Source organism: Sminthopsis crassicaudata, chromosome 2 (genome assembly GCF_048593235.1).
Source record: "Sminthopsis crassicaudata isolate SCR6 chromosome 2, ASM4859323v1, whole genome shotgun sequence".
Lineage (NCBI taxonomy): Eukaryota > Metazoa > Chordata > Mammalia > Dasyuromorphia > Dasyuridae > Sminthopsis > Sminthopsis crassicaudata.
Window position 1 is genome coordinate 434,477,960 of NC_133618.1, and position 26,923 is coordinate 434,504,882.

Below are 26,923 nucleotides of genomic sequence, written 5' to 3' on the forward strand. Positions count from 1 at the left end.
TAAAAGCCAACATGATTTCTTCAAGAAAAGATAATTACAGATTAACTCCTACTTCTTAGCTTTTTAAAAAATACACTTTATACGTTTTTAAAATTTTAAAATAAGTCTTAATAGCTATTTTGTTTTTTAATTATAGTTTCCCTCAGTATTTCTTTCTTCTTTTCTCCCTCCTTTCCTTTCTTCTCTCTTTCTTTTCATACTATTAGTAGATTGGGGATGCTTTAGACAGCCTGGAGGCTTTGACCAAAGTCTGTTTGATGTGTCCTCCCTTACTGGAAGGAAGGAGATGATAGGATGGTGAGATGGATTTGGAACCTGTTGAATGACCAGTTGGCAGAGAGAGTAGCCATTCAGAGGTTGTTGTCAAACTGGTATAAAGGCTGCCTCAGGAATTGATTAGTCCTTTGCTGAGTTTAGAAGACATACTTATACTTGAAGATGACATGAAATTGGGGAAGAATCAATGATATGCTGAAAATAATACTTCTGCACTTTTAGTGAATTGTAACCTCATTTCATGTGGGCATTCTCACATTAATTGAAATCCATCTTCACCTTGCCACTCTGTGTGAATCTTGTTCAACCATCTGGGGGCCTTCCTGTAGGTCTTTTGCTATTTAATGAGTATCATTGAAGTCCAGTGGTTCTCCTGTAGTCTCCCTGGATTTCCTTATGAGGTTCCTCTTTCTTTCTTCCTTTTTTTTTTTTTTTTTTTTTTTTTTTTTTTTTTTTTTTTTTGCTGAGGCAACTGGAGCTAAGTGACTTGAGTTGTTCTGTGCTAGTCTCCTAAAACTTTGACTCTTCAGATGTTAAAAAAGGGGTTTGTATCAGGAAGCTCTTAAGAATAGGGTAAGAGGGGGCAGCTAGGTGGCTCAGTGGATAGAGCACCAGCCCTGAATTCAGGAGGACCCGAGTTCAAATTTGGTCTCAGACACTTAACACTTCCTAGCAAGTCACTTAACCCCAGCTTCAGGAAAAAAGAAAAACAAAACAAAACAAAAAAGAATAGGGTAAGATACATTCTGGAGAGCAATCTTGAATTATGCTCAAAAGTTATCAAACTGTGCATACCCTTTGATCCAGCTGTCCCTACCGGGCGATTTTAAATAAGGGAAAGGGACCTGTATGTGCAAGAATATTTGTGGCAGCCTTCTTTGTAGTGGCCAGAAACTGGAAACTGAGTGGATGCCCATCAATTGGAGAATGGCTGAATAAATTGTGACATAATGTTATGGAATATTATTGTTCTGTAAGAAATGACCAGCAGAATGATTTCAGAAAGGCCTGGAGAGACTTACATGAACTGAGGCTGAGTGAAATGAGCAGAACCAGGAGATCATTATATACTTCAACAACAATACTATATGAGGATGTATTCTAATGGCAGTAGATATCTTCTACAAAGAGAAGATCTAATTCAGTTCCAATTGATCAATGATGGACAGAATCAGTTACAGCCAGAGAAGGAACACTGGGAAATGAGAAATTTTTGTTTTTCTTCTCAGGTTATTTTTACCTTCTGAATCCAATTCTTCCTGTGCAACAAGAGAACTTTTCAGTTCTGCACACATATATTGTATCTAGGATATACTATAACATATTTAACATGTATAAGACTACCTGCCATCTAGGAGAGGGGGTGGAGGAAGGGAAGGGAAAAGTCGGAACAGAAGTGAGTACAAGGGATAATGTTACAAAAAATTACCCATGAATATGTAATGTCAATAAAAATCTAAAAGATATGAAAGAGAGGGGCACTAGGTGGAGCAGTGGATAGAGCACCAGCCCTGAAGTCAGGAGGTCCTGAGTTCAAATGTGGCCTCAGACATTTAACACTTCCTAGCTGTGTGACCCTGGGCAAGTCACTTAACCCCAATTGCCTCAGTGCAAAAAAAAAAAAAAAAAAAAGAATAGGGTAAGATTCCTGAATCTTACATTTTTCCACTTAATTCTAGACCCAACTCTCATCTATTGTCTCTTATAAATTTTTTTTTGGTTAAATTTTTCTCATTTTTCAAAAATATATAGATCTATTCATTTAGGAGACTGGCCATTTTATTGTACATTGTAATTTGGATGATATCCATTATTCATCCACTTAGTTTTTTTTGGTATGGCTTATTAGGTTTATTTCTTTGGCATAATCATGGATCTCATTGAATAGGCCATTACCATGTTATTGGACTTAATACAGTTGAAATCATCAGAAGATATGAAACATCTGGTAGATCTTACCTTCTCTAGGGAATCCCACTTTTATTTGGACCTTGCTTGGATATTTTCTGCAATAGTGGTTTTTGCCTTTGGTGTCCTTGTTTTATGCCTTGTTTGCCATGAATAAGAGCACTGCTTGAAGTTATCTCTCTGATAGCATGGTATTAGGAATCTTGTAGTATTTTAACTTATGCATAAGATACTACTTGATCTAGGAGAATTTGTTGTATTTTGCTCTGCATGAGCAATAAACACAGTAGGATCTTTTATTCTGAGGGCAAAGATGTGGTTTGCCGGAGATAATTATTTGCAAAAAGTCTTTGTTACCTTCTCGAATTTTTTCATTAGGAATATCACTGACCATTTTCTACAAGATTTGTTATGAAGATGGGAAATATAACTTGTTGTTTTTTGCTTGTTTTTTCTTTCTAGTGTTTTTTCCTTTTTAATCTGATTTTTTTTGGGGGGGTACAGCATTATGAATATGGGAATGTGGTTAGAATTACACTTGTTTAACCTATGTTGTATTGCTTGCTGTCTTGGAGGGGAGGGAAAGGAAGAAAAATTTAGAACGCATGGTTTTGCAAAGGTGAGTGTTAAAAACTATCTTTACATGTATTTGGAAAAATAAAATACTGTTTAAAAAGTAAAACTAAAGTAAATAAGGTAAAAAAAAAAAAACCAACCAAAAAATGAGAAATAAACAGGTTGGTAGTTAACCAATGCTATTTTAAATCACCTGATTTCTTTTATTTTTTTGCTATCTTTCCTTCAAGTATGATGCAAAATATGAAGGGTTTAGAATAAAAGATTTCAGATTCAGATTCCATACCTGCCATTTACTGATGTACCTATAAAACTTTGGGCAAGATATTTAACCTGTCTAAGTCTCAGTTCTTTAACTTAAGCTAAATAGGATCAGACTAGATGACCTTGAATTCTGTGTCATCTGTTTTCCTCTGATTTTTTTTTTATTATTATAGCTTTTTATTTACAAGATATATACATGGGTAATTTTTCAGCATTGACAGTTGCAAAACCTTTTGTTCCAATTTTTCCCCTCCTTCCCCCACCCCCTCCCCCAGATGGCAGGTAGACTAATATATGTTAAATATGTGAAAGTATATGTTAAATACAATATATGTATACATGTCCATACAGTTATTTTGCTGCACAAGAAGAATTGGACTTTGAAATAGTGTACAATTAGCCTGTGGAGGAAATCAAAAATGCAAGTGGACAAAAACAAAGGGGCTGGGAATTCTATGTAGTGGTTCACACTCCTTTCCCTGAGTTCTTTCTCTGGGTTTTACTGGTTCAATTCATTACTATTCTATTGGAACTGGTTTGTTTCATCTCATTGTTGAAGAGGGCCACATGATCAGAATTGATCATCATGTAGTCCTCTGATGTTTTTTAGAAGATAAAACTTTTTAAAATAAATGAGCAATTTTTTTTTCCTATTCACCTTCACTTCATTTGAGAAAGAAAAAAAAAAAAAGTAAATTCTTTGTAATAAATGTACCTAGTTGAGAGTTCTACATTGTCCATTGCCAGAAATGTTCATCTCATTCTGCTTCTTGCATCCATCACTCATTTCTGTCAGATAGTGGGATAGTGGTATTCTTTATCATCAGACCTCTGGAATTGTGATTGGTTATTCCAATGATCAAATGTTTTTAGCCTCTCAAAGTTTTGTTTTTACAATGTTGTTATTATATAAATTGTTCTCCTGACTCTGTAAACTTCAGTATTCATCCATTCATTTGAGTTTTCCTGGGTTTCTCGAAGACATTTCATTTCCTGTGGCACAATAATAATCCGTTACATTCATATCCCATATTTTGGGCTTTCTCTTAATTTTGCCACTACAAACATCAACACTAAAATACTTTTGTACATATGAGTATTTTTTTTCCTGAAACAATTGGGTTAAGTGACTTATCAGGGATCACACATCTAGGAAGTGTTAATGTCTGAAGTCAGATTTGAACTCTGGTCCTCCTGACATAAAGGCTGGTGCTCTATCCATTGCGCCACCCAGCTACTCCACACATGAGTATTTTGTCTTTCTTTGATCTCTTGGAGCAGGGGTTCTCAACTTATGACCCGGGGGCCAGATGCCACAGCTGAAGATGTTTATACCGCCAGCCAAGTTATGGCAAATGGGCAAAGAGTGTGAGGTTTTGTTTTTACTATAGTCCGGCCCTCCCACAAGTCTGAGGGACAGTGAACTGGCCCCCTATTTTAAAAGTTTGAGGACCACTGTCTTGAAATAAGGACTAGTAGTAGTACCAATGGGACAAAGTTTAGTAACTTTTTGGGCATTGCTCCAAATTGTTTTCCAGAATGACTGGACCAATTCATCCTGTGCGATCTTATAAAATCCCTCAGTGCTTTTAAGATTGTGCACCTTCCAAATAGAGATTAGTTCTGTGTGTACTTGTTCTGGTGTAGCAACTCTTGGACTTTATCTTCTTAGGAACCATTTCTTTTAGCTTATTTTAGGGCTAAAGTGCTTGAGAGATGAAATGTGGTTATTTGCCTCTCATTGATAGGCAAATAAAGAGTTATGGAAACACTGATGATTCCATTCCATTTTCTACTTGGTTTCTTCCAGCCAGTTTCACATAGAAAAATTGTAAGAATGATAAAGCTTAGTTGGAAATTGTGCCAGGTTTTTTGGAGACTTGTTTTTGTCTCCCCTTTTCACTCTTAGGGGATGCTGATTGTTTTCTACCATTTTCTTCAGGATAGCTAGGTGGCTAGTGGATGGAGTCCAGATCTGAAGTCAGGAGGACCTGAGTTCAAAGGTCTCAGACCTTTCTGTGTGATCTTGTATATCTCAGTTTTCTCATCTATAAAGTGGGCTGGAGAAAGAAAAGACCAACTACTCCAATATCTCTGCCAAGAACACCTCAAATGAGATCATGAAGAGTTGAATAAGACTGAATTGACTTGACAATAGCAAGAACAGCTATCCTTCTATATCTTCTGTAGTGTTTTATAAATGAATTTGAACTCTTAAACATTATTCCACTTGATTGCCATGTCTCTTATTTGGCAAGAATTGTATTTTTTTTAAAAGGCAGTTTCTGCTCTCTTTTGACCTTCTTGTTGCAAATGCTTTACATAGATGAAATTTAGTATACTATACTATACTATACTATACTATACTATACTATACTATACTATACTATACTATAGTTTTAGTTTAAAGAGTCAGCTGTTTAAGCACATATAGTATTGGAGAGTAGTGTAGGCAGCAGACCTGCAAACTGAAGAAAACAGTGTGACATGGCAGCTTAAAAAATGCTAATGTAATTTTAAGCAGTGTTAAGAAGGGTGTAATTGCTAGAACATATTAGGTGATTTCCTGACTTAGTTTAGGATGACTGTCACCTTTGATGTGATGCATTTAGAAAGGGCATCGACAGACTGGAGAGTGTCCAGAGGAGGGTGACTAGGCCTTAAGAGGAGATTGGTGACCTTGGGGCTTTAGGAATACCTATTGAAGGACCAAGGAATATTTAATCTGGAGAAGAGAAGGGTTGGTGAAGATGTAGTTGCCATCTTCAATTATTTGTTGGACTGACTGGTGAAAGTGGTGCTGCAGTTTTGTTTGCTCCCAGGGAGTAGAATTCTTCCCATCCAGTTTTGAGATTCTGAGCGTCATCCATAATCTGGTCTCATCCAGTTTGCTTTTTCATCTAGTTGTCAACAACATCTCTTTACTTCCTCATATCAGCTTTCTTCTTTAGTCTGGGCAGATATTTCACTATCTCATTGCCACAGCTTCTCATAGGTAGGTAGGTAGATAGAAAAGTTTTGAGTACTTACTAAATGCCAGAGTTTTTCTAGGCTCTTTGTATACAAATGGAAGCCAGTAGAACAATTCCTGCTAGGAGCTTGCATTTTAATGGGGAAAGGTAATACTTCTGGGGAGCTCAAAAGCAAGAGAAGGTTATAGTAATGGGAAGTGTTGAGGATAGCCCTAGTTTGATGTGCTAATTGCTGGGAAATGGAGTGGAGGATTTAGGCAAGATAGATGAAAGATATCCAGCACCAGAGTTTGGGGGAAGATAAAGATGGTGGCTAGAATGCAAGAAGCATAGTATGGAGTTGACTAGGAAGTTGGTTTTGTTTAGTTTTTAACAATTTCCATATTTTATTTTTCCCCAATTAAACACGAAAACAATTTTTAACCTTAAATTTTTTTTTATAATTTTGAGTTTTACATTCTCTCCCACCCTTCTTTTATTTCCCTCTTATTGAAAAGGCAGGCAATTTGATAGTTATACAGGTGCAGTCATGCAAAACACATTTTCATATTAGTCATGGGTGAAAAAAATACAGCAGAAAAAAAAGAAAAGGAAAAATAGAAAAAACAGTATACTACTTTGATCCACATTCAGATTTCATCAGTTCTTTCTCAAGAAATAGGATAGCACTTTTCCTCATAGGTACATAAGAATTGTATTGGATCTTTGTATTATTGAAAATAACTAAGTCATTTACAGTTATTCATCATATAATATTGCTATTACTGTGTACAATATTGTTCTGGTTCTGCTCACTTCACTTTGCATCAGTTAATTTAAGTTTTTCCAAGTTTTTCTGAAAGTATCCTGCTCAGCATTTTTTATAGAACAGTGGTAGTCAAGTTCATCACAATCATATATCATGATTTATCCAGCCATTCTGCAATTGATGGGGACATCTCAATTTCCAATTCTTTGCTATCACAAAAAGAGCTACTATAAATATTTTTGTGCATGTAGGTTTCTCCCTGCCATCCCCACTCTTAAAATATATATATATATATATCCTTTAGGCATTAGACCTAACAGTGGTATTTCTGGGTCAAAGGATTTTATAGCTCTTTGGGCATAATTCCAAATTGGCCCATAATAACCAGACCACTTCATAACCCCATCAGCAGTTGCATTAGTGTCTCAATTTTCCCCCCATCCCCTCCAAAATTTATTATTTTCCTTTTCTGTCATACTAGCTATACATGTCATACATACAGGATTTTATCTAAAGTTGTTACATGTAAGGCAGGCTTTGTTTCCTAATCTGATGAGTGGGTTAACCTGCTTGATCTCTTATAAGGTCCTTTTTTTTTTTTAAGCTCTAAATCTGGTGGAAGTCCGTCCATCTTCACTCTGAAGCCTGAATCATCTTTATGGCCTTGCTAGCAAGTATTGAAGGGCCTTTTGTAGCCTGCAAAGTGCTATACACATGTAAAGGGACTATTATTTCAGTTTTACTTCTCTTATGCCCTGAAGTTATGTTTTGTAAGACCCTTTGCAAATGTGGTCCTTCCAGCTCTGTCATTCAGTGTTTTAGGAAACCTACCATAACTCCATGCTCATTGCTATGAATGTCTTCCTTCTAAGAGTATAAACCCTGGTAGTGGCAAGGCCTACTGGGGTCATGAGAGCTTGGTTTTGATTTTATCCTTGTAACTTAGGAGCTTTCATTCCTTTTATCCCTCATAATGGCTTTGGAGCAAAAACACTAAATTCATTAAATATTGGGTCCTTAGTTTATATATATGTCCTGTTCTTAAGGAACTAACGTTACATTGAGAGGAAGTCAGGTATACAAATAATTATAAAATTATGTGCAGACTGGAAAGTACTAAGAGAAACTTCCTCCAATTTTCAGTTGAAGGATGAGATAGAGTCAGAAAGTTTTATTGAGGACAGGGCGGACCCTGAAAGAAGGGGAAGGGATTTTATTCAATAGAATAGTTTGGGAAAAGCTCATTTCTCGGATGGTCTGAGTAGCATGATGGAGAGAGAGGGTATAGTGAAAATGGGGGATGGAGAGTAGTCTAATTTGACTGGAGCAGAGTCTGCATGTGGGAGGAATGTGAGAGAAGGCTGGGCCAGAGCCAGCTTTTTTGGAAATATTTGACTACAAAGAATAGGAAGATTTTTGTTGTGTTTTGTAATAGTCAAAGGAAAGCCACTGGAGACTGTTGAATCTTAAGATGCAGAGAAAGAATTTTTGGAGATCATCTAGTATAACTATCTCATTTTACAGATTAGGAAACTGAGTATCAGAGAAGGGAAAGGACTTTCCCAAGATCATATGATGGGAGTAGTACCTCAGGAAGAATATTCCTGGAGAGATGGGACATATGATCTTTAATAACCCTACCAGCACCCAAATTCTATAATATGATTGGCTGGGGGTAGGGATAAGGCTTCAGGCTAGGACTGGGGTAGAAGGATGAAAGACCTTAGACGAGGCTTGGGCTAGCACAATAGGCAGGAAAATAAAGCAGTCCTGGAAGGACACAGAAAAGGAAATTGGTAGTTTATTTTGGAAGAACACTCCTCCCTCCCCCCCTTTTTAAATGGAGGCATTCAGGGGTATGTGACTTGCCTAGGGTCACACAGTTAATGTCAAGTGAGTTTAAATTTGAACTTGTTCTTCTGACACCAGGGCCAGTGCTCTATCTACTGTGCTGAAGCTGAATGGAACATTTTTCCTTTAGGTTAGGAAATAGAAACTCACCTTGGAGGTGCTAAATTAGAGCCAAACCTCCATCCTGTAATGAATGTGACTGAAATAGAGTGTACATGAGAAGAGTAGGAGAGAAGGCTAGGCCAGAGTCAGCTTTTTTGGATGTATTCGACTGCAGGGATCTTCTTTGTACCCTGTTGAGGAAAAAACACTGGTCCGGAAGTAAGAGGACCAAGAAGGGCCTGGGTTTGAGTTTTTGGCCTGCTGGCAACTAACTCATTACACTTGATTTTAGCCAAAAGAATGGCTAGTTACTAACTCATTAAGTCGTCTTGGACAAGACTTTTTCCCTCTCTGGATTTTTACTAACCCCATTGTCTCTGAGTCTCTTCCACAATGTTTTACATAACTTTACTTGTGGTTTCTTAATGGGGGTTGGGGATGGGGATAAGGGAGAGAATCTGAAATTAAAAGAATAAAAAAATTATAATAATGGCTTTTTATTTTTCAAAATACATGGAAAGATAGTTTTCAACACTCACCTTTGAAAAACATTATGTTCCAGATTTTTCTCCCTCCCTTACCATTTCCCCCCTCTCTTAGACTGCAAGTAATCCAATATAAACTAAACATGTAATTCTTCTAAACATGTTTCCACATTTATCATGTTGCACAAGAAAAATCAGATTAAAAGGGGAAAAAATGAGAAAGAAAACAAGCAAACAAACAACAGCAATAACAGAAAAGGTGAAAAATCCTATGCTGTGATCCACATTCAGTCCCCATAGTCCTCTCTTTCCATCACAAATCTGCTGGAATTAGCCCAAATCACCCTTGTTGAAAAGAGCCAAGTTTATCATATCACATAATCTTGCTGTTGCTGTGTACATGATCCTCCTGCTCACTTCACTCAGCATCAGTTCATGTAAATCTTTCCAGGCTTCTTTGAAATCATCCTGTTGATCATTTCTTATAGTATAATATCCTGTAACATACATATTGTTTTTTGTCCTTCATTCTTGAAAAGGACCATGACATCAGAGAGGTGATGCTGTGATATGCAAGTGAATTGGATTGAAGGGAAGGAGGGCTGGGCAAATCACCTGCCTTACTTTCCCCTCCAGAGCTCTCTGAGCCCATTGGACAGATAGAGATCAGGACAACTGGAAAGTGTCATGGATGAAAAATGGGAGATCTTGGCCTTTTTAACCTTAGAACCTACAGTTCTGTGTATGACTCAGGACATACCCGTTTGGTGATTGTCAAGATAACAACTGAAGCAAAGAATCTCATTCACCTAGTCTTAAAAAAATCTAAATAAATAAGCAAATGAATGAATTTGGGAGAGAAAAACTCAGGATTTCTGGACATTCTTATACCATAACTTGTTCAGCCATTCTCCAACTGATGGGCATCCACTCAGTTTCCAGTTTCTTGCCACTACAAAAGGGCTGCCACAAACATTTTTGCACATGTGGGGTCCCTTTCCCTCCTTTATAATCTTTTTGGGATACAGACCCAGTAGAGACACTGTTAGATCAAAGAGTATGCACAGTTTGATAGCCCTTTGGGCATATGGAACTCAAAAGTTTTAAAAACAAATGTAAAAAAAAGTTGTTTTAAATGTAACTGGGTAACATTTCCCCAATAAATAACCCCCCCCCAAAACAAAACAAAAAAAACAAAAAACAGGCTTGTCTACATCTGACATTGTATATTCTCGAGACCCTTCTAGCTCTGATAGTTTTTTTGATCTTTTCTAAGTCTGAAGACATAAAGTGAGTCCTTTAGAGCTGAAGGGACTTCTAAAACCATCTCTTCCATTTTACAGATGAGGAAAATGAGACTCAAGGAGGGTGAAGTGATTTGCCCATATTTAGAAAGCTCATAGGTCAGAAGTGGGATTTGGACCTGGGTCCTCTGACTCAAGATTCAGTGCTTTTTGCATTTTACTAGGCTGCCCTCCTCATCCTTTCTAGCTTTGGTATTCTTTGATGGGAAATGAGAATGCAAATATTATTGAACAAAAACCAAGCCCATGTCTTTGGATGAGGAGGGAGTGTTATTGTGGGAGACTAGAAAATTGGGAGGTGATTCAGTGATTTGGGGGGGGAAATGTCTGCTCAGCTTCTAATATGTTAAGTTTCAGGTGTTCTTGCCACAGGGGAACAGTCCCCAGAGACTCCTCTCTGAGAAAGGAGGGCCAGCAGTTGCCATTACTCATCTTTGGGAGCTCCTGAGCGAGAGCTATGACATACCCTAACTGGGAAGGTGCTCTGGGACTCAGGTAAGGACAAATATTCTTTATTACCACCAAGGTGATAACCCCAGATCTGCAGTGTTAGAAGGCTCAGAAAAAAAGGGAGCTGTCACTCGACATGTTTTTGTGGAAAGGGAGGGGGGTGGTTGATTAAACTAGAGTGAGCCCTGGACTTGCAGAATGTTCATGCTTGAAGAAATTCATCTAGTTTAACTCTCACTTTATATTTACAAAGAGAATCAACTCTTATTTAAGCAACAGAAATGTAAGAGTTTAGTAAGTGCCCTGGACAGTGTAAGGCACCGTGTGTGTGTGTGTGTGTCTGTCTGTCTGTCTGTGTGTCTGTGTGTGTACACACACTATGTTCACTACCAAGTAAATACAGGACATATACAAAGTAATGTGAGAGAGGGAGACACTAACTGGGGAAAATCAAACAATGTGTCTTAGAGGAGGTAGTATTTGAACTGATTTTCTTTGAAGAGAGCTAAGGATTCTGCTAGGTGGCACAAAAGATTTGAGTTCAATTCCAGCCTCAGACACTTAATAGCTGTGAGATCCTGCGCAAATTACTTCACCCTGTTTGCCTCAGTTTCCTCATCTGTCAAGTAAGCTGGAAAAGGAAATGACAAACCAGTATCTTTGCCAAGAAAACCCCACGTGGGGTTATGAGAAATCTACAACTGAACAATAAAGGATTTTAAGAGGCAAAGCTGAGCCTTGTAGGCATGGGGATGCTGTGCAAAGGTCCAGGGATGACAGATGTGTTGCTATATATGGGGAACTACAAGTAGGTCCCCTGCTGGGTTGTAACAAAATGTCTATGTGAGGGGTGATAACAGGTATTCAGTCTCAACTCTTCACTCGAACTAGAAAGATAACATTAGAGCCAGGTTGTGAAGGGGTTTAAGCCTAAGCAGAGTAATATTTTTTTATTTTCCTCAGGACATTGGGAAGCCATTGAACTTCTTGAGTAGTGGGGTTAACAGGATCAGACCTTTTTGTGGTTACCATTTTGTCTTGCAAATGATAATAAATGAATTTAGAGAGGGGAATCCTAGCAAGAGCTGATAAGGGCCTAGACTAGATTAATTGTTGAGCAGAGAGGAAGAGATCAGATGCCAGAGACATTGATAAGCTTTGGTTTGGTGGCTGATGTGAGGGGGTATTGAGTTTGAGTGAAGAATTGAGATTGAATCATCTATTGTTGTTAACCCAATACCCATAAGAACCCTGATACCAAGACTGAATTTGGCCATTTTTAAAAGCCCCTACTGTATGCTAGGCTGAGCATACAAAAACAAAAATGACACAGCCCTTATCAGGAGTGAGAAACAACATGGATTTCTGCACACAAAATCAAATCTATACTAGTAAGTCACCACTACTTTGGATTTCTGTTTTCTTCTCTATTATAAAATGTGGGGGCTGAAAACTGGGAAAGTCTCTTCTACTTCCTTTTTCTGCAGTTGTCTCAATCTCTTATAAATTACTGTTACTGATGTCAGAGTTTTAAGTGTATTATTAGATTGTGAGTTACTTTGGGGCAATTAAAAGAAAATCTCAATATTGTTCATTTATTTTCAGTTGTGTCTGGCTTATGATCCCATTTGGAGTTTTCTTGGCAGAAACACTGAAGTGGTTTGTTTTTTACTTTTCTAGTACATTTTATGTATGAGGAAACTGAGGCCAGCAGGTTTAAATGACTTGCCTAGGGTCATGCAGTTAGGAAGTATCTGAAGTAAGATTTGATTTCAGGAAGAATCTTTTTGACTCCAGGCCTAAGCTCTATTCGTTTACCTAGCTGCCCTATCTCTGAATACTCCTTCAAAGAAAATTAGGGAACAGAAAAGGGCTTGCTATAAATGAAAAGAACAGTAGATTGTTAGTCAAAAGACTATTTCACCTTCATAGTGTCAAAGGATTTAGAGTTGGAAGGAATCAATGTCTTAATTACATCATTTTAAAAATGGGGAACCGGCCCCCAGGAGATGAAGTGACTTGTGGGTAATTATTCAGGTAAGTAAATAAGGCTAGCATTCATATCAACTGTTTCTGTCTGAGTGCTCTTTCCATTGAATTAGAAGGTCTCTACAAGTTGTGTGACATTGTAAGTCACCATCAAAAGTGAATTTTGGGGGAAACATAACTGACACCATTTTGTAATTGTCTTCTTATTTGTCCAGCTGTTCTGGTGTTAGTCAAATTGATCAGAAAATTCATGCCCCGTGATTTAGGCGAGATGAGTTTTAGTTAGCTGTGTAACACTACTCTTATTTGCCTCATTTGCCTTGCCTTATCTGTAAAATAAGTTGGAGAAGGAAATGGCAAACCACTTCATTATCTTTGCCAGGAAAACTCCAAATGGAATCTTGAAGAATAAGCTGAAATGACTAAATAACAATAATAAAAAAAATGGATTTATTTAATGAACATTTAATAAAGAACCTACTATTGGGATAGTATTTGCATCATCTGTCTCAGAGTTATTGAAAGCACTTTATAATAATCTCTATTGCTGTGACTAAGGAGCTTAGCAATGTTAGTTGCATGAGTATGTACGCAAAGGAGAAAGCAATGCTGCTAGATCAGGCACAGTTTTTCCCCACCTGCTTAGGGTGGTCTCCAAGAAGCTTTGGTTCCCTGGGGAATTTGTTAATGAGAAGATTCCTGAGCAGCTGGGAAGAAAAAGCTGAAGAGGTCAAAATGTCAAATGGGTCAGTCAGTCAATAAGTATTTTATTAACTTTCCTCTATGTGCCAGGCATTATGCTAAGTGTTGGGTAAAAACAGAAAGGCTCTCTCAAAGAGCTCACCATCTAATAACTACAAACAACTATGCACAAACAATATGTACAGGATAAGCATGAAATAGTTAATAGGGAAGCACTAGAAGAATTAGGAGAGGTTGGAAAAGGCTTCCTGTAGAAGGTAGATTGTAGCTGGGATTTGAAGAAAACCAGGGAAGCCAAAAGGTTGGAGATTCTGAGGGAAAGCATTCTGGGCATAGGAGTCAGCCACAGAAAGTGCCTCAAGCTGAGAATGCCAGGAGGTCAATGTCACTGGGGAAGTTAGGTGTAAAAGAATTGGAAGGGGAGGAAGGAAGGTATGAAGGGGTTGCAATGTTAAATAGAGGGTCTTCTGTACAGACTTTAAAGGGGAAGTACAAAACTGAATTTGGAAGGGGACAGAAAAGGCAGAATGAGGCAGAAGATGATGAGGGTCAGGACTCAATTAATACCAACATTTTATAAAACTGTTATTAACTACAGGGCCTGTTTTACAGATCTGCAGTCACTTGAGAGGTGGATTGCCTTGTCCCAGGGCTGTAGTTAGTAAGTGGCTAAGAAACTTGGGCTGACTTGAATTTGTTTTCACTAATCTGGAGAGCTGTCTCTAGATGATAAACTCTTTGAGGGCAGAAACTTTTTCCTTCAAATAGGAGGTCTGGTCAAAAAACCCCAGGGGTTTAAGTATTTGCAACCCCCTATAATGTGGCTTAAATTACCTTCTGATTCATTTGTACTCCAACACTGGCTCAAAGGCCAACTGATCTGCTTACCTGTTGTCACACACAAATCATTCTCATATCCTCTGTATTCCTGGTCTAACTGCACTTTTCTTCTGACTTGTACCTTCTTCATAATTCAGAGTAGCTTATTTCTCATAGGAGGTTGTCTTGAACTCCCCAAAGTAAAATACATTATATTTTACTTAGTTTATCTTCTGTATTTATACTTACATGCAAGTTCACCCATAGACAAAATAACCACTGCCCTCAAGGAGCTTACACTGATTATCTATCAAGGGAAACTTGCATGTAACAAAGCAGAATCATCAGAGGAAGGGGGGATACTCTAGAATCATTAAAATGGTGAATTAGAAAAATGGGAACGAGTGCAACAATCATAATGGCTCCCATTTCTAAAAAAGTTTGAGGTGTACACATTGTTCTCCTTAAAACAACCTTATGAAGTCAGCGTAAATATTATTCATTATTTTACAGTTGAGAATATTGAGATGTGGAGAATTTATGAATTTTTTTCCAATCTCCTCATCAGTTCTTTCTTTTCAAAGTGCTTTGCCCAAGGTTCTATTCCAGTGAAGTTAGTCAATGATTTTAAACCCAGGGTTTTTCTATTATACCTCTTCTCATCTCCTGATAGATTAAGAGTGATGGCCGCCACAGAATTTAAAATCTGCTGCATAAAGGTGTGGACTTGTTTGGATCCTAGACTGGCTGAGTGGAAGAGAGCATTTTTTACTTTATAGTCCATCACACTTAATATGATAGAGTAAGAAACTGGGGGCAAACTGAACTCTCTAAATAGAACAGTCCTGATTGGAAAGCTCTAACCTCTGCTGGGAATCCTGGTTTAGCTGAGTTGAGAGCTGACTTCACAGGCTGTAGCAAAGCTCAGTTGCCATGGCAATGAAATATGCATTTATACCAAGCCCTATCTCAAGTGATAGGGAAGTAGAGTGGTTACTTGAAGGCAGGTAGTTGTTTTTGATTTGTTTGGGACATTTGTTGTCTAATCAATGAAGGCAATCAGTGAAGGCTTTCTGGAGGAAATAGTTTTGGAAGAGTGAAGAGGTTATGAATACATAGCCAAGGAGGGGACACGGGATTAATCAGTCACATTGTATGATTTTCCTGAAGGCTTGGGACTTGGGGGAGAAGTTGTTCAATAAATGTTGGAGTTGGGTAGAGACCCAAAGGGAAAGTTTTAATTTTCATTTTAAAAGGATTGAATCAGGACTAATTCACTGTGAATACCATGAACCTTAAGGTTGGGGTGCTGGAGAATGCAGGCTCTTGATTTTCCTAGTCTTGAGCTCCCAGGCCTCACTGAAACCCATTTGGGCCTAGTTGTTACATAACCCGGGGAGTTCCTTGACTGGAACCGGTGTCTCATCTCTAAGCCTCCCTAGCCAATCGTGTTATTAAACTTGTAACAGGCTTTAAGCCAGACAGCAATCGGGCCGGTGTCCCCCAATGAACCTTCCCTCCTTCCCAAGCTTTTTGGGGCTGAGTGGGTGCTAGCCCGGCTCGGAGTGGAGGGTGGTGTAGGGGGTTGTTTTGTTTTATACTAAAAGACGGCAGCGGCGAAAGCCGGTTCCCAAGAGAAGCCGGGCTGCCCAGCCCCGCTGCAGGGAAGAAGGCACTGCTCAGGCTGCACTAGAGGGCCATCTGCATCAGCGCCGAGAACTGCAGCGGCGGCGGCGGCGGCGGCGGCGGCAGCGGCAGCCTCAGCCGAACTGCCTCCTCTCGGAGCCGTGGTGGCACCTCCCGGGACCGCACATGCCCTTTGTTTATCCGCCCTCTCGCCCCGTCTGGTGTCTGGGTGCATTTCGCTCAAGTGCTGAATAATTAGGCGCCTCCTGCTGTCACCGTGGGCCGAGTAGGCCAGGGAAGCGCTGGGGAGCGTCAGGTCTTCTTCTCCCTGGGTGGCAAAGAAGCTCAAGCAGCAGATCGGGGGAAGGGAGGGCGAGGGGGGAATTAGGGAAGTGAGCAGTGCCCCATCTCACCGCTCAGAATCCCTTCAGATCTTAACCCTGGAGAACAGGGAAATCCACCCTAGAGGGTCCCCCTTAGGCTTTAGGGCAGGAGGGAAAGGCGAATGAGTGTGTTGAGAGTTGGGAGCCCCTGGCTGGGAAATACCGGGACCAATACCCCGGGCTGCGGGCAAGAGGAGGAGGAGGAGGAGGAGGAGAAGGAAGGTGGGGAGGGGGGGGAAATGGGAGGAGGGAGACTCAGGCTGGAGGAAGGGAGCCGGCCTCGAATCTGGACCTTGACGGATGAGTGGGGGCGGGACGGTAAGGGCCAGGACCCGGAGAAGGACGAACCGAAAGACAGACTGACATGCAAGCTTGCAGACACACTTGCAGGCAGGCGGGGCTGAAGGGAGCTATTCGCGTGGAGTGGGACCCTCCGCCTTCGCTGCGGGGGGGGGGGGGGGGAGGGGGGAATGGAGTGGGGGTGGGGCGGGTGGTCCGGTGGATCTCCTCTACTACTTCCCCTGGTCTGCTTCTGGGCTAGTAGGTGGGGCGGGGCGGGTGGTCTGTCTGCCCGAGGGTGGGGACTGTGGCCCAGGCCGGGCCGCAGGGTGGGGTAACCCGACCCAAGCTGCTGGGCGCTGCTGCTGCACCACCATCGGCTGGGAGGGGGAGGGAGGGAGGGGAGGGGTATGGGAAGAGCCAGGCGGTGTCTCCCCCTTAACACCCCCCCCAGCTCCAAGGGGCAGCCGCTGAAGCTGCAGCCCCTGCTGCCGCGGTGCCCAGCCTGTCCCCGCCCCAAAGGCCCCGTCTGAGCTGGGGAGCCAGCCTTTGGGGCTGCTCCAGGTTCGTTCAGGGAGACCAGCAGCTGCCTCCATTTTGTTTCCTGCTCAGCTGGGTCGATGGTGGTGGTGGTATCTATTTAGGTATTTTGGGGGGTGGGAACAGAAAGATCACCTGCAGCCGTCATATTTGGGGGGGCAGACTTGAAGCCGTAGGAGCCCCCCCCAGCCCAGACACCCAGGTGGTCCTTAGAGCACGGTGGGGGATGGTCCAGGCCCGGGGGGGGGCAGGTGCCCAGTGGTTGGGGAGCCCTGGCTGTAACCTAAGATGGAGGCCGGGACTGACGCGGGCCGAGCCGGGTCAGGCAGGCATGGAGGGAGGGAGGGAAGGCCTGCGGGCCTGGAGGAGGAGGAAGAGGAGGAGGAGGAGAAGGGTGGGCAAGGCCGCAGCAGTGGTATTCGCCGCCGCTGCCAGGTGCGGGACTGAGGCAGGCCAAGACAACCGACACCACCTGGCACCGAGAGCCGGGGGGGGGGGGTGGCTGGGGGGGGGCTGCAAGCAGAGCCATGTGCGGCTGCAGCCGGGACCGGAGCGCTAGCTAGGGCGGTAGCGCTCAGAGGTGTGTGAGGGGCCGCAGAGACTTTTCAGTCTGACGTCGCCGGCCCTCACCGAGCTTCCGACGGAGACACCGACGGATACAGCTCCCACTCCAATTGCTCCCCCCGCCCCCCTCGAAGCGGGCCCTTGCCTTGACAGCACAGGGCCGCGGGGCGCAGTGGGCCCGGCGCTCTCGGGCCAGGCACGAGGAGGGTGGCGAACCGGGATGGGGGGGTTATATGTAGTGAAAGGGGGGATGAAGTTGAGGGGCGGAGCTGATTGGGCGGCGCCGTCGCGAACTGGCCTTCACCCGCGCTGAACCCCAAGAGTGAGGAGGAGGGAACGCGCGCTGGGAGACGAAGCCCCGGGGGCGGGAGAGGGGAAGCACGCGCACACGCGCACGCGCGCCTAGGGCCGGAGCGCGCGCTGAGGAGGGTGGAGGAGGGTGGTGGTGGCGGCGGGGGGGAGTGAGTAGGGAGGGAGGAGGAGGAGGAGAAACAGGCCGGGGCAGGTCGGGCGCTCGCTCCTGCCTTCAGCCTAGGAAGAGAGAAGGGGGGAGGGAGGGGCGCAGCGAGCGGCTTCTTTTTCCCTATTCACTGCTTATCCCTTACCCCCTACTCAGCGTAATGAGGTCAGCCCCCCTCCCCAGCAGCCAGGCCGGGGAGGGGGCGCCACGAGCGCTGAACTGGGGAGGGCCGGCCCAGCCCGGGCCTGGCGGGGAAGATGGTGGCGGCCGTGTGAGGTGAGGGGGCGACGGGGGGCGGGGCGGCCGGGGGCAGAGGGGGAGGAATAGGAGGGAGGAAAGAGACGCGGAGCCGGGGAGAACAGCCCTGCTTGGGCTGCAGCTGTGGCCCTAGCGCGAGTCTGACAGAGCTCGCGGGCCAAGCTGGTCGACTCAGGCCGGGCCAGGCCGAACCGAGTCTGTGGCCCAGGCAGCAGAAGCAGCAGCAGCAGCAGCAGCAGCAGCAGCAGCAGCAGGAGGAGTATGGCTCCCTCCCCTCTCCATCACTACCAGCGGCGCTCGGGCCTAGCCGGCCCCTGCTGCGAACTTCCTCCCCTCCCCCCCTCCCCCGGCCTGGGCCGAGTTGCAGCCCAGTCCCCCTCTCTTCCCCGGGCCGTAGGTACCCGGGGGCAGCCCCTTAGGCTAGTGGCGGTAGGGACAGGCCGGAAGGCCTGTAGCGTAGCAGGTGGGAGGTGTTGTTGGGGGCAGCCTCCGGGCTGCAAAGTTTGCAAGGCCGCTGAATATTGATGAGCTTGCGGGGCTCTGGGAAGGAGCCGGCAGGAGCGGGGGCTGGGGGCAGGCAGCACCAGCAGCAGCCATGTTTGTCAATCTGCAGCTGCAGCTGCAGCAGCAGCAACTGCTGTTCTGACTCCTGGCCGAGCACCCGGACTGCTGGCCACTGGGGCACCGGGGCTAAAGGGGCGGCTATGCAGGAGGACACCGACTACCACGAAGGGATAAATGATCGCCTGTGGCCTCTGGGCCTGGTTTTGCTGCAGTTTGCAGGGTGCAGCGCTATTGTGACTGAAGTGGGGGGGGGGAACCTTTTTGTGCCACCGCACCAAAGCCCACCTCTTGCTCAGGTTCCCCAACTCGGGGAAAACTGGTGCTGAGGGCTCTGTTTTGTCATTGGGGGGCGCTGACTCTTTCCTTTGAGAGTCTTATCTCTTACGGAATTCCTGGAGATTTTAATTTTAGTTTACCAACTGGTCACCCTTTTCTCAGCAGCACAGGAAAAAGCTGCTATTTGAGACCATGTGCCCTTCTCTTCCCTGGGAAGATGCTATTGTAGCTCTTTCTGAGCCCAGTTTGACTGATGAACTTTTTTTTTTCCTGTGTAAATGTGTTGGAAAGGTTTTGAGGAGATGTAGGCCTCTGAATTAGTGCTGCCATTTTGGAGAGCAAAGGAGACAGATGGTTCTCTTGACTGTCATTGATTGATTGCCTTATTTTTGGTTTGCAGGTTGATGTTGGCCCAGAATGGATCAGACCTGTGAACTGCCCAGAAGAAATTGTCTGCAGCCCTTTTCCAACACAGTGGATTTAGATGCCCCTGAAGAAAAGGACACCCCTTTCGGTAATGGTCAATCCAATATTTCTGAGCCTCTTAATGGGTGTGCTATGCAATTATCGGCTGCCATTAATAGTGGAACATCCAAAATTACTTATGGACAAGATCCATCATCTTGTTACATTCCACTGCGGCGACTACAGGATTTGGCCTCCATGATCAATGTAGAATATTTAAATGGGTCTGCTGATGGATCAGAATCCCTTCAAGACCCTGAAAAGAGAGATTCAAGATCTGGGTCACCAAATGTTTGCACTTCCTTGAGTCCTAGTGATCCAAGAGCACTTGATATGAAACAGGAACCCACTTGTAATGACTCCCCTGAGTTCAAGGTAAAAATGACAAAGACTGTCAAGAATGGGATTCTACACTTTGACAATTTTGTTTGTATGGAAGATGCAGATACAGATATAGAGTCTGAAATGGACACAGAGCAGCCAGGCACAGAGGATGACAGTATAGACGAAAACTTTGAAAAAACAAGGCAAGACCTAACTAAGACAAATGCTACCTGCAATTACCAGCCCCAATCAGAGAATGGTATAGAAGTGCTCATGGGAATTGAACAAGACAGCACAACAGAAAGTTGTGAAATAAAGTCACCAGTTTTACCATTAGCTCCTCCAAATGAAATGCAGAAAAATAATCAAAGAACTGCCATGGACAGCAGAATTGAAAAGCCAGAGCTTCACCCAGGCCCCTGTTCACTAGGAGATACAAATATTACATTAGAAGAACAATTAAACTCCATAAATTTATCTTTTCAGGATGATCCAGATTCCAGTACCAGTACGTTAGGAAACATGATAGAATTACCTGGAACATCATCATCATCTACTTCACAAGAATTGCAATTTGTAAGCAGTTTTTGGTACAACTTAACATGTATTACAGACAACTTTTGAAACTGATAATTTGCTAGTTGAGTTTCTGTTGTGTGTCATTTTGTAATTGGAAACCTTTTGGTTATAATTGACAAGAAAAACCTAATACCTTTTGAATTTAGGTCTGTGTTTTCTATGTGCTTGGTTATTTTAGGTGATTTTCAAGAGAAATCAGGCTTAGTTTCAAATCTACTTGGAAACAAACTTTAAAGCTAATAGTGTACATTTATTCTAACTCTTTAAGAAAATAGTGATAGGTTTCACTGCCTGTCAGTGCACATGCTTTTTATTTGGCCTTCAATTTCTTCATTAAGTCAAGACTTCATAGAAAAGGCTGCTTTCTTTAGTTAAAATAAGGTTGCTATTGCTGCTCATATAAAACTACATCTCTTTGGCACAAACCAGAAGCTTCCAGTGTTGATCATACATAGCAAGTCAGATTACATTAAATGTTCCCAGTTCTGCTCTGAGTTTCCTGTTATTGAAGGGTATGGCTTTGGAGACAAGGCACAATTATAAGAACTTCAAGGTAATTTGAATACTGAAGTGATTGAAAAAAAACAAAACTAAAAAATTACCTAGACAATAGTTAAAAGATTATTATTACAAAACCAGTTAATAAGTTTGCTGCTGTGAAGGGTTGGGCAAATCACTTTGCGCCTCAATTTTCCTAATCTCAAGAGAGGGGGTTGAACTAGATGATTTTAAGTTAGGATTGTGTTTTTGACATTGACAATTTATTTGCTCTTTTACACACTCATAGTCATCAGCACTGCTTCTGAAAAAGGGCTGCTTAGCTAACAAGTGCTGCAGAAATAACTATTATGGGGAAAGGTTTGTCAAAAGATAATTTTATGGTATGTGGTGATTCTTCTGGGCACTTGAAGAATATTGCCAAATAGCAGCTATCTTTTAAAGTTGCAGGAGAAGAATGGGGGTGTATCACTTTTGTTTCTATTGATTCATATCTTTCATATCATATCAACTTTTTTTGAAATAATCTTTTGATTATTTAGTGTGGCTTTGTGTATATACATTTATTTTTATAATGACTGCATTTCTTTTTTGGTAATACTTGAGGTTGTCCTGGTATAAGAAGTTGGTGATTTATTGGAGTGGATAAGTTATTGTGTAAACTTTTTGGAAATTGAGGCAAATGAAATATTTTTATATACTTTTTATTATATATTTTATATGTAGTTTTACCTTGATTTTCTTGTAAGGCTTGCATATATGTTTTCTTGTAAATCCTGCCAGAAACATGCATGTGCTCCTTGGAAGTAGAGATAAATATTCCTTTAAGGGAGAGGGAAGGAGAGAGAGACAGAGAGACAGAGAGAGACAGAGAGAGAGAGTGTGTGTGTGTGTGTGTGTGTGTGTGTGTGTGTGTGTGTGTGTGTTTGGTTGAAAATATTTTGGAGCTATTTCTAGATGTGTTAGGAGTAGCCTAAACTTATAATTGACTTGAGGACTGCTTTGGGTTTAATAAAGGTTTTCATCTTAAAGAATCTTTGGCTCAATGTGGGTGAATTAGGTAGTTCTATTTTCAGATATTTTTAGCCTTGACTTTCCTTAAAAATGGTCTTTAAAAATATGAAGTCAATCAATATCATAGCATTTGTAATGAATCCTTAGGGAAACATTGTGAATTGTGAGACAGGTCTCTGAATTGTTGTTTTCCTATGTTGTGAAAATCAGTGCACTGTTAGTATAAAGTAAAGGAGTTGAAGAAATTTTGCGGGGAAAACCTTCAAACCAAAAATGTCTCTTGTTATTTTGATTATAAAAATGGTGAATTAATTTCTTGTTTGATTTTTAAAAAAACATATGAAACTCAGTTCTTATCATTTGAAAGGCCTACTTGGAATCCCTAGAATGAGATTTTTCAGCTTCATTCCCTAGCAGCTAGAAGTAAAAACAACAAATTATTTTTAAAAAATACTGTGAAATATTAGGATCACAGTATTGGATCTGGAAGGGACCTCATCATTTTCAGTGATAAAAGTGAGAACCAGAGAATTATAATCACACAGATGGTAAGTGGCAGACATAGTATTTGACCCTACATCCATTTCTCTTTTCATTGTACCTTACTTCTGGACTGAATAATAATATATATAGACTCATAAATTTGTTAGGGGTAGAAAACAGTTTAGAAATCAGCCCAGCCTTCTCATTTGACTGCTGAGGAATGGGAGGCTGGGTGTGTGTGTGTGTGTAGTTTAATAACCTCTTTAAAACAGGAAGATAGTAAGAATAACAATTAAAAACATATGACATATGACGTTGGAGATGCTAGGATTTTAGTTGAGCAATTTCTATTCCCCATCTCATTTTGTTTTTGAATATTAAAATATGTGACCAAAGCAGGTAGTTTTCCTATTTTAGGCTTATCACTCTTTTTTTTTTTTTTTTTTTTAAATTCATTTTTCCAAATTATCCCCTCCCTCCCTTCACTCCCTCTCCCCGATGGCTGGTAATCCCATACATTTTACATGTGTTACAATATAACCTAGATACAATATATGTGTGTAAATACCATTTTCTTGTTGCACATTAATTATTAGCTTCCGAAGGTATAAGTAACCTGGGTAGATAGAGAGTAGTGCTAACAATTTACATTCGCTTCCCGGTGTTCCTTCTCTGGGTATAGTTATTTCTGTCCATCATTGATCAACTGGAAGTGAGTTGGATCTTCTTTATGTTGAAGATTTCCACTTCCATCAGAATACATCCTCATACAGTATTGTTGTTGAAGTGTATAGTGATCTTCTGGTTCTGCTCATTTCACTCAGCAACAGTTGATTTAAGTCTCTCCAAGCCTCTCTGTATTCCTCCTGCTGGTCATTTCTTACAGAGCAATAATATTCCATAACCTTCATATACCATAATTTACCCAACCATTCTCCAATTGATGGACATCCATTCAACTTCCAGTTTCTAGCTACAACAAAAAGAGCTTAGGCTTATCACTCTTGAGAAAAGGGAATCTGAGACTGTTGGGTACTCCAGGGTGACAACTTTGATGAGATGCATACCCTCAGTCCTCAGAGCCTATATCTGTATCTGTTGTTAAATAAAGACTCATTTAAAAATACTAATTCACACTTTTAACATTTCCTTTAAAATACTGAAGTATTAGGTTCTCTCTGTTTTAGATTTAATCACTCATGAGAAAAGGGAATCTGACACTCTGGGGATTTCAGGGTTACAACTTTGGTGAGAACATACCCTCACTCAGAGCCTGTGTTTGTATCTGTTGCTGCTAAATGAAGATTTATTTTAAAATGGTAACTCACACTTTTAATATTTCCTTTAAAATATTGAAGTATAAGGCTCTCTGTGTTTTATAATTCTGAATTGTTAAACTTAGTTTTTCTTGCTTATGTTATCCATATATTTTAAAACTCAGGATTTGGAAAAGAAATGCAGTTTGAAAAGACTTGGCCATGTTGCAATGTGCATAGTTGTAGTGAATACATATGTATATGAGAGCATAGACGCATTGAAGGGCATGTGCATCCTATTTAAGGAATCCTTTATTGTGTTTTTATTCCTTTAACAGATGCAGATTACAATTTTTTCATGTCATAGTTAAAGTTTACTAGACAGTCTTATTGAATTACTGTGTCCAAAAAATTCAATTGATGGTCATCTTTTGGAGATAGCTCTTACCTTAGGTTGACCTTCAGACAACAGATATATGGAATATCTTTGATTTGTGCTTTGGTAACATGAGCTTTGGGAATTTAGAGTCACCTTTATGTTATGATGAAGTAGAACATGACTTTAGTGGAAAGTGTATACCTACACATATTCTTTCTCTTTTCTTTCTCTCTTTCTATGTCTTTCTGTCTTATTTCCTGGCATTTAAAAACTTTTACCACCTGATTCCAATTGCCTTTATGCTCTGTTACATATTACTTTGTGGTACAGCCTTCTTGTTGGTGTAATATACAATGTTCTTTCTCCCATGTCTGGAGTGCACTGTCTATATAAACCTCCACCTCTTAAAAAAAAGTGAAGCTTTCTCAATTTCTTTATGTTTGTGTTTACATTTTATCTTAACTGTTGGAGTAGAATGTCCTTGAGAGCAAAGAGAGCAGGATTTTTCTCTTGAGACCTAGATTAGTATTTCATACATGGTAGGTTTTTAATAAATGCTTAATGATTAATTGATGCTGAGGTTGTTATACAAACTTCAAAATAGATGATTACTAAGTATTTATTGGACATTTATATATGCTAAGTGTCTTAAATGATGACACAGTTCTTTCCCAAAAAGGGCTTATTGTAATATCCTTAAGAAGATATGTCTAATATATAAAAAACAATTAGCAGATAGTGTCAGCCAATATATGGTTAAAGTATTGCATAATATATTAATTTTCCTTTGATTACATTGATACAGAGAATTCCTGATACGTATCTACAACTGGTCTGTAATTTATGAGTTGCTTGGGGGTGGTAAGGTTAAGTGATTTAATCAGAGTCACACTGCTTGCATGTGTTTAAGGTAGGGTCTGAATATAGGACTAGTTCCTAAATTCAAGGCCAACCCTTTATGTTATGCTGACTCTCAAATTGTGTGAGCAAGACTATAGTGGCTAATAGATTTCAAGAAAAATATCCACAATTTGCAATAGGCAGGGAAGACTTTGTAGAAGAGGTGGGATTTGGAACTGGGAAGGGAAAGGTGCTTAGGTAGGATTTGATTAGGTAGAAGGGATCAATAATAGCAGGACCTTCTGGCTTATTCATGGGACTGTGAAAACAGCCTGATTATAGACCTGGTGCTTTTGGATTACTAATGGAATTAGATTAGGAAAGATTTCAGAAACTAAGTAGAGGGGTCATTTTAGGTTTTTGAGTATGGGATTGACATCATGAATTGGGTGATTTAAATTTTGTATGAATGCAACCTGTATCAGATTGATTGCCCTCTTGGGGAGAGAGAGAAAAAAAAGTGGAAATCAAAATATTACAAAAGTAAATATTAAAAATGGATAAATTTTTAAAAATAAACGGATTATATAAAGATTATACTGGCAGTGGATGTGTGGAGGATGGATTAGAATAGAAAAGCCTGGAAGAATTAATCTGGCCTTTTAGAACTGAAATGGAGAAGAGGGTAGGTGGAGATCTATCTAGCTGATAGGTTGATTGGATATGATTACGGTGATACTTGACTAGCTGAGCTGGTATTTTAGCACAGAAACTAGGAGCACTCTTTACTGATGTTCCTTTTTTTGTTTTGTTTTGTTTTGTTTTGTTTTGATACTGGTAATTAGGTGGACACAAAGAAGATGTTATCTGTAAAAGATGTGCAGCAATCGAAATAGATGCAATAGAATGCAATAGAAATAGAATGATGAAGGGGAAGTGCTTTTTTTTGATTAGTAGAGGAAGATGATTTTAGACACATTGATAGAGTTTCTGACCTGAATTTATACTAATACTTTTGTCTAATGAATTCCTAATAACAAAAGTTTCATAATTTCCAGGTGTGCTGAATAGAGTTGTTCCTATCTGGTTAATTGTTACCTGCCTTGGAATAATCAGTAAACATTTTGTGATTGCTTATTGTGTTTAAGACACTGTGTTATAAAGTCTAAGGATATAGAAAGATTTGGATAAGACCTCCTTACCATTAAGGAGCTTCCATATGTATAATTTATCATCTTATGATAAATAAGAGCATATGTTATTTGTCAAGTGAGTGAGATATTTGTGAGTCCTTTAGAAAATCATAAGATCTACCTATTGGAATTGCAAGTCCTTAGTTATTTTTAAACCTTGTTTTGTCATTATTGATAGTTGATTATAATTCCATCATTAAAAAGCATCAAAGGAAATAAAATTATCCTGGGAAGTAAGCTAGCTTATTTTATTGAACATTCTTATTTTATTCAACCTAAATAAAGTTCACTTTTACCATTACTGTTGGTACTTTTAGCCTTTTAATATCTCAGCCTTGCCAAAAGTCTGAAGCATGAATATTGCACAAGTAGCCCCCTTAATTGGAGTGAGATCCTGGAAAGGTGTAGATTTGTTGTTGAAGATGGAGATACGTTTAGTTTTACAATTAACAGGACCATTTTTGAAATTATGCATAGTTGGTCAAGAATTCAAATC

At 40.8% G+C, this 26,923-nt stretch overlaps 1 protein-coding gene across 19 annotated transcripts in view; it reads left to right on the forward strand.

Moving 5' to 3' along the window:
- The window catches only part of NSD1 (nuclear receptor binding SET domain protein 1), a 169,475-nt gene that overhangs the window by 14,914 nt on the left and 127,638 nt on the right, over nucleotides 1–26,923 (forward strand). For 4 of the 19 annotated variants that reach the window (XM_074292224.1, XM_074292244.1, XM_074292242.1 and 1 more), the window contains exons 1-2: nucleotides 18,321–18,574; nucleotides 19,797–20,761. In XM_074292224.1, coding sequence (XP_074148325.1) covers nucleotides 19,814–20,761 — 948 coding nt within the window. In that variant the 5' untranslated portion in view covers nucleotides 18,321–18,574; nucleotides 19,797–19,813. The other 15 variants (XM_074292236.1, XM_074292237.1, XM_074292227.1 and 12 more) reach the window with 13 other exon arrangements.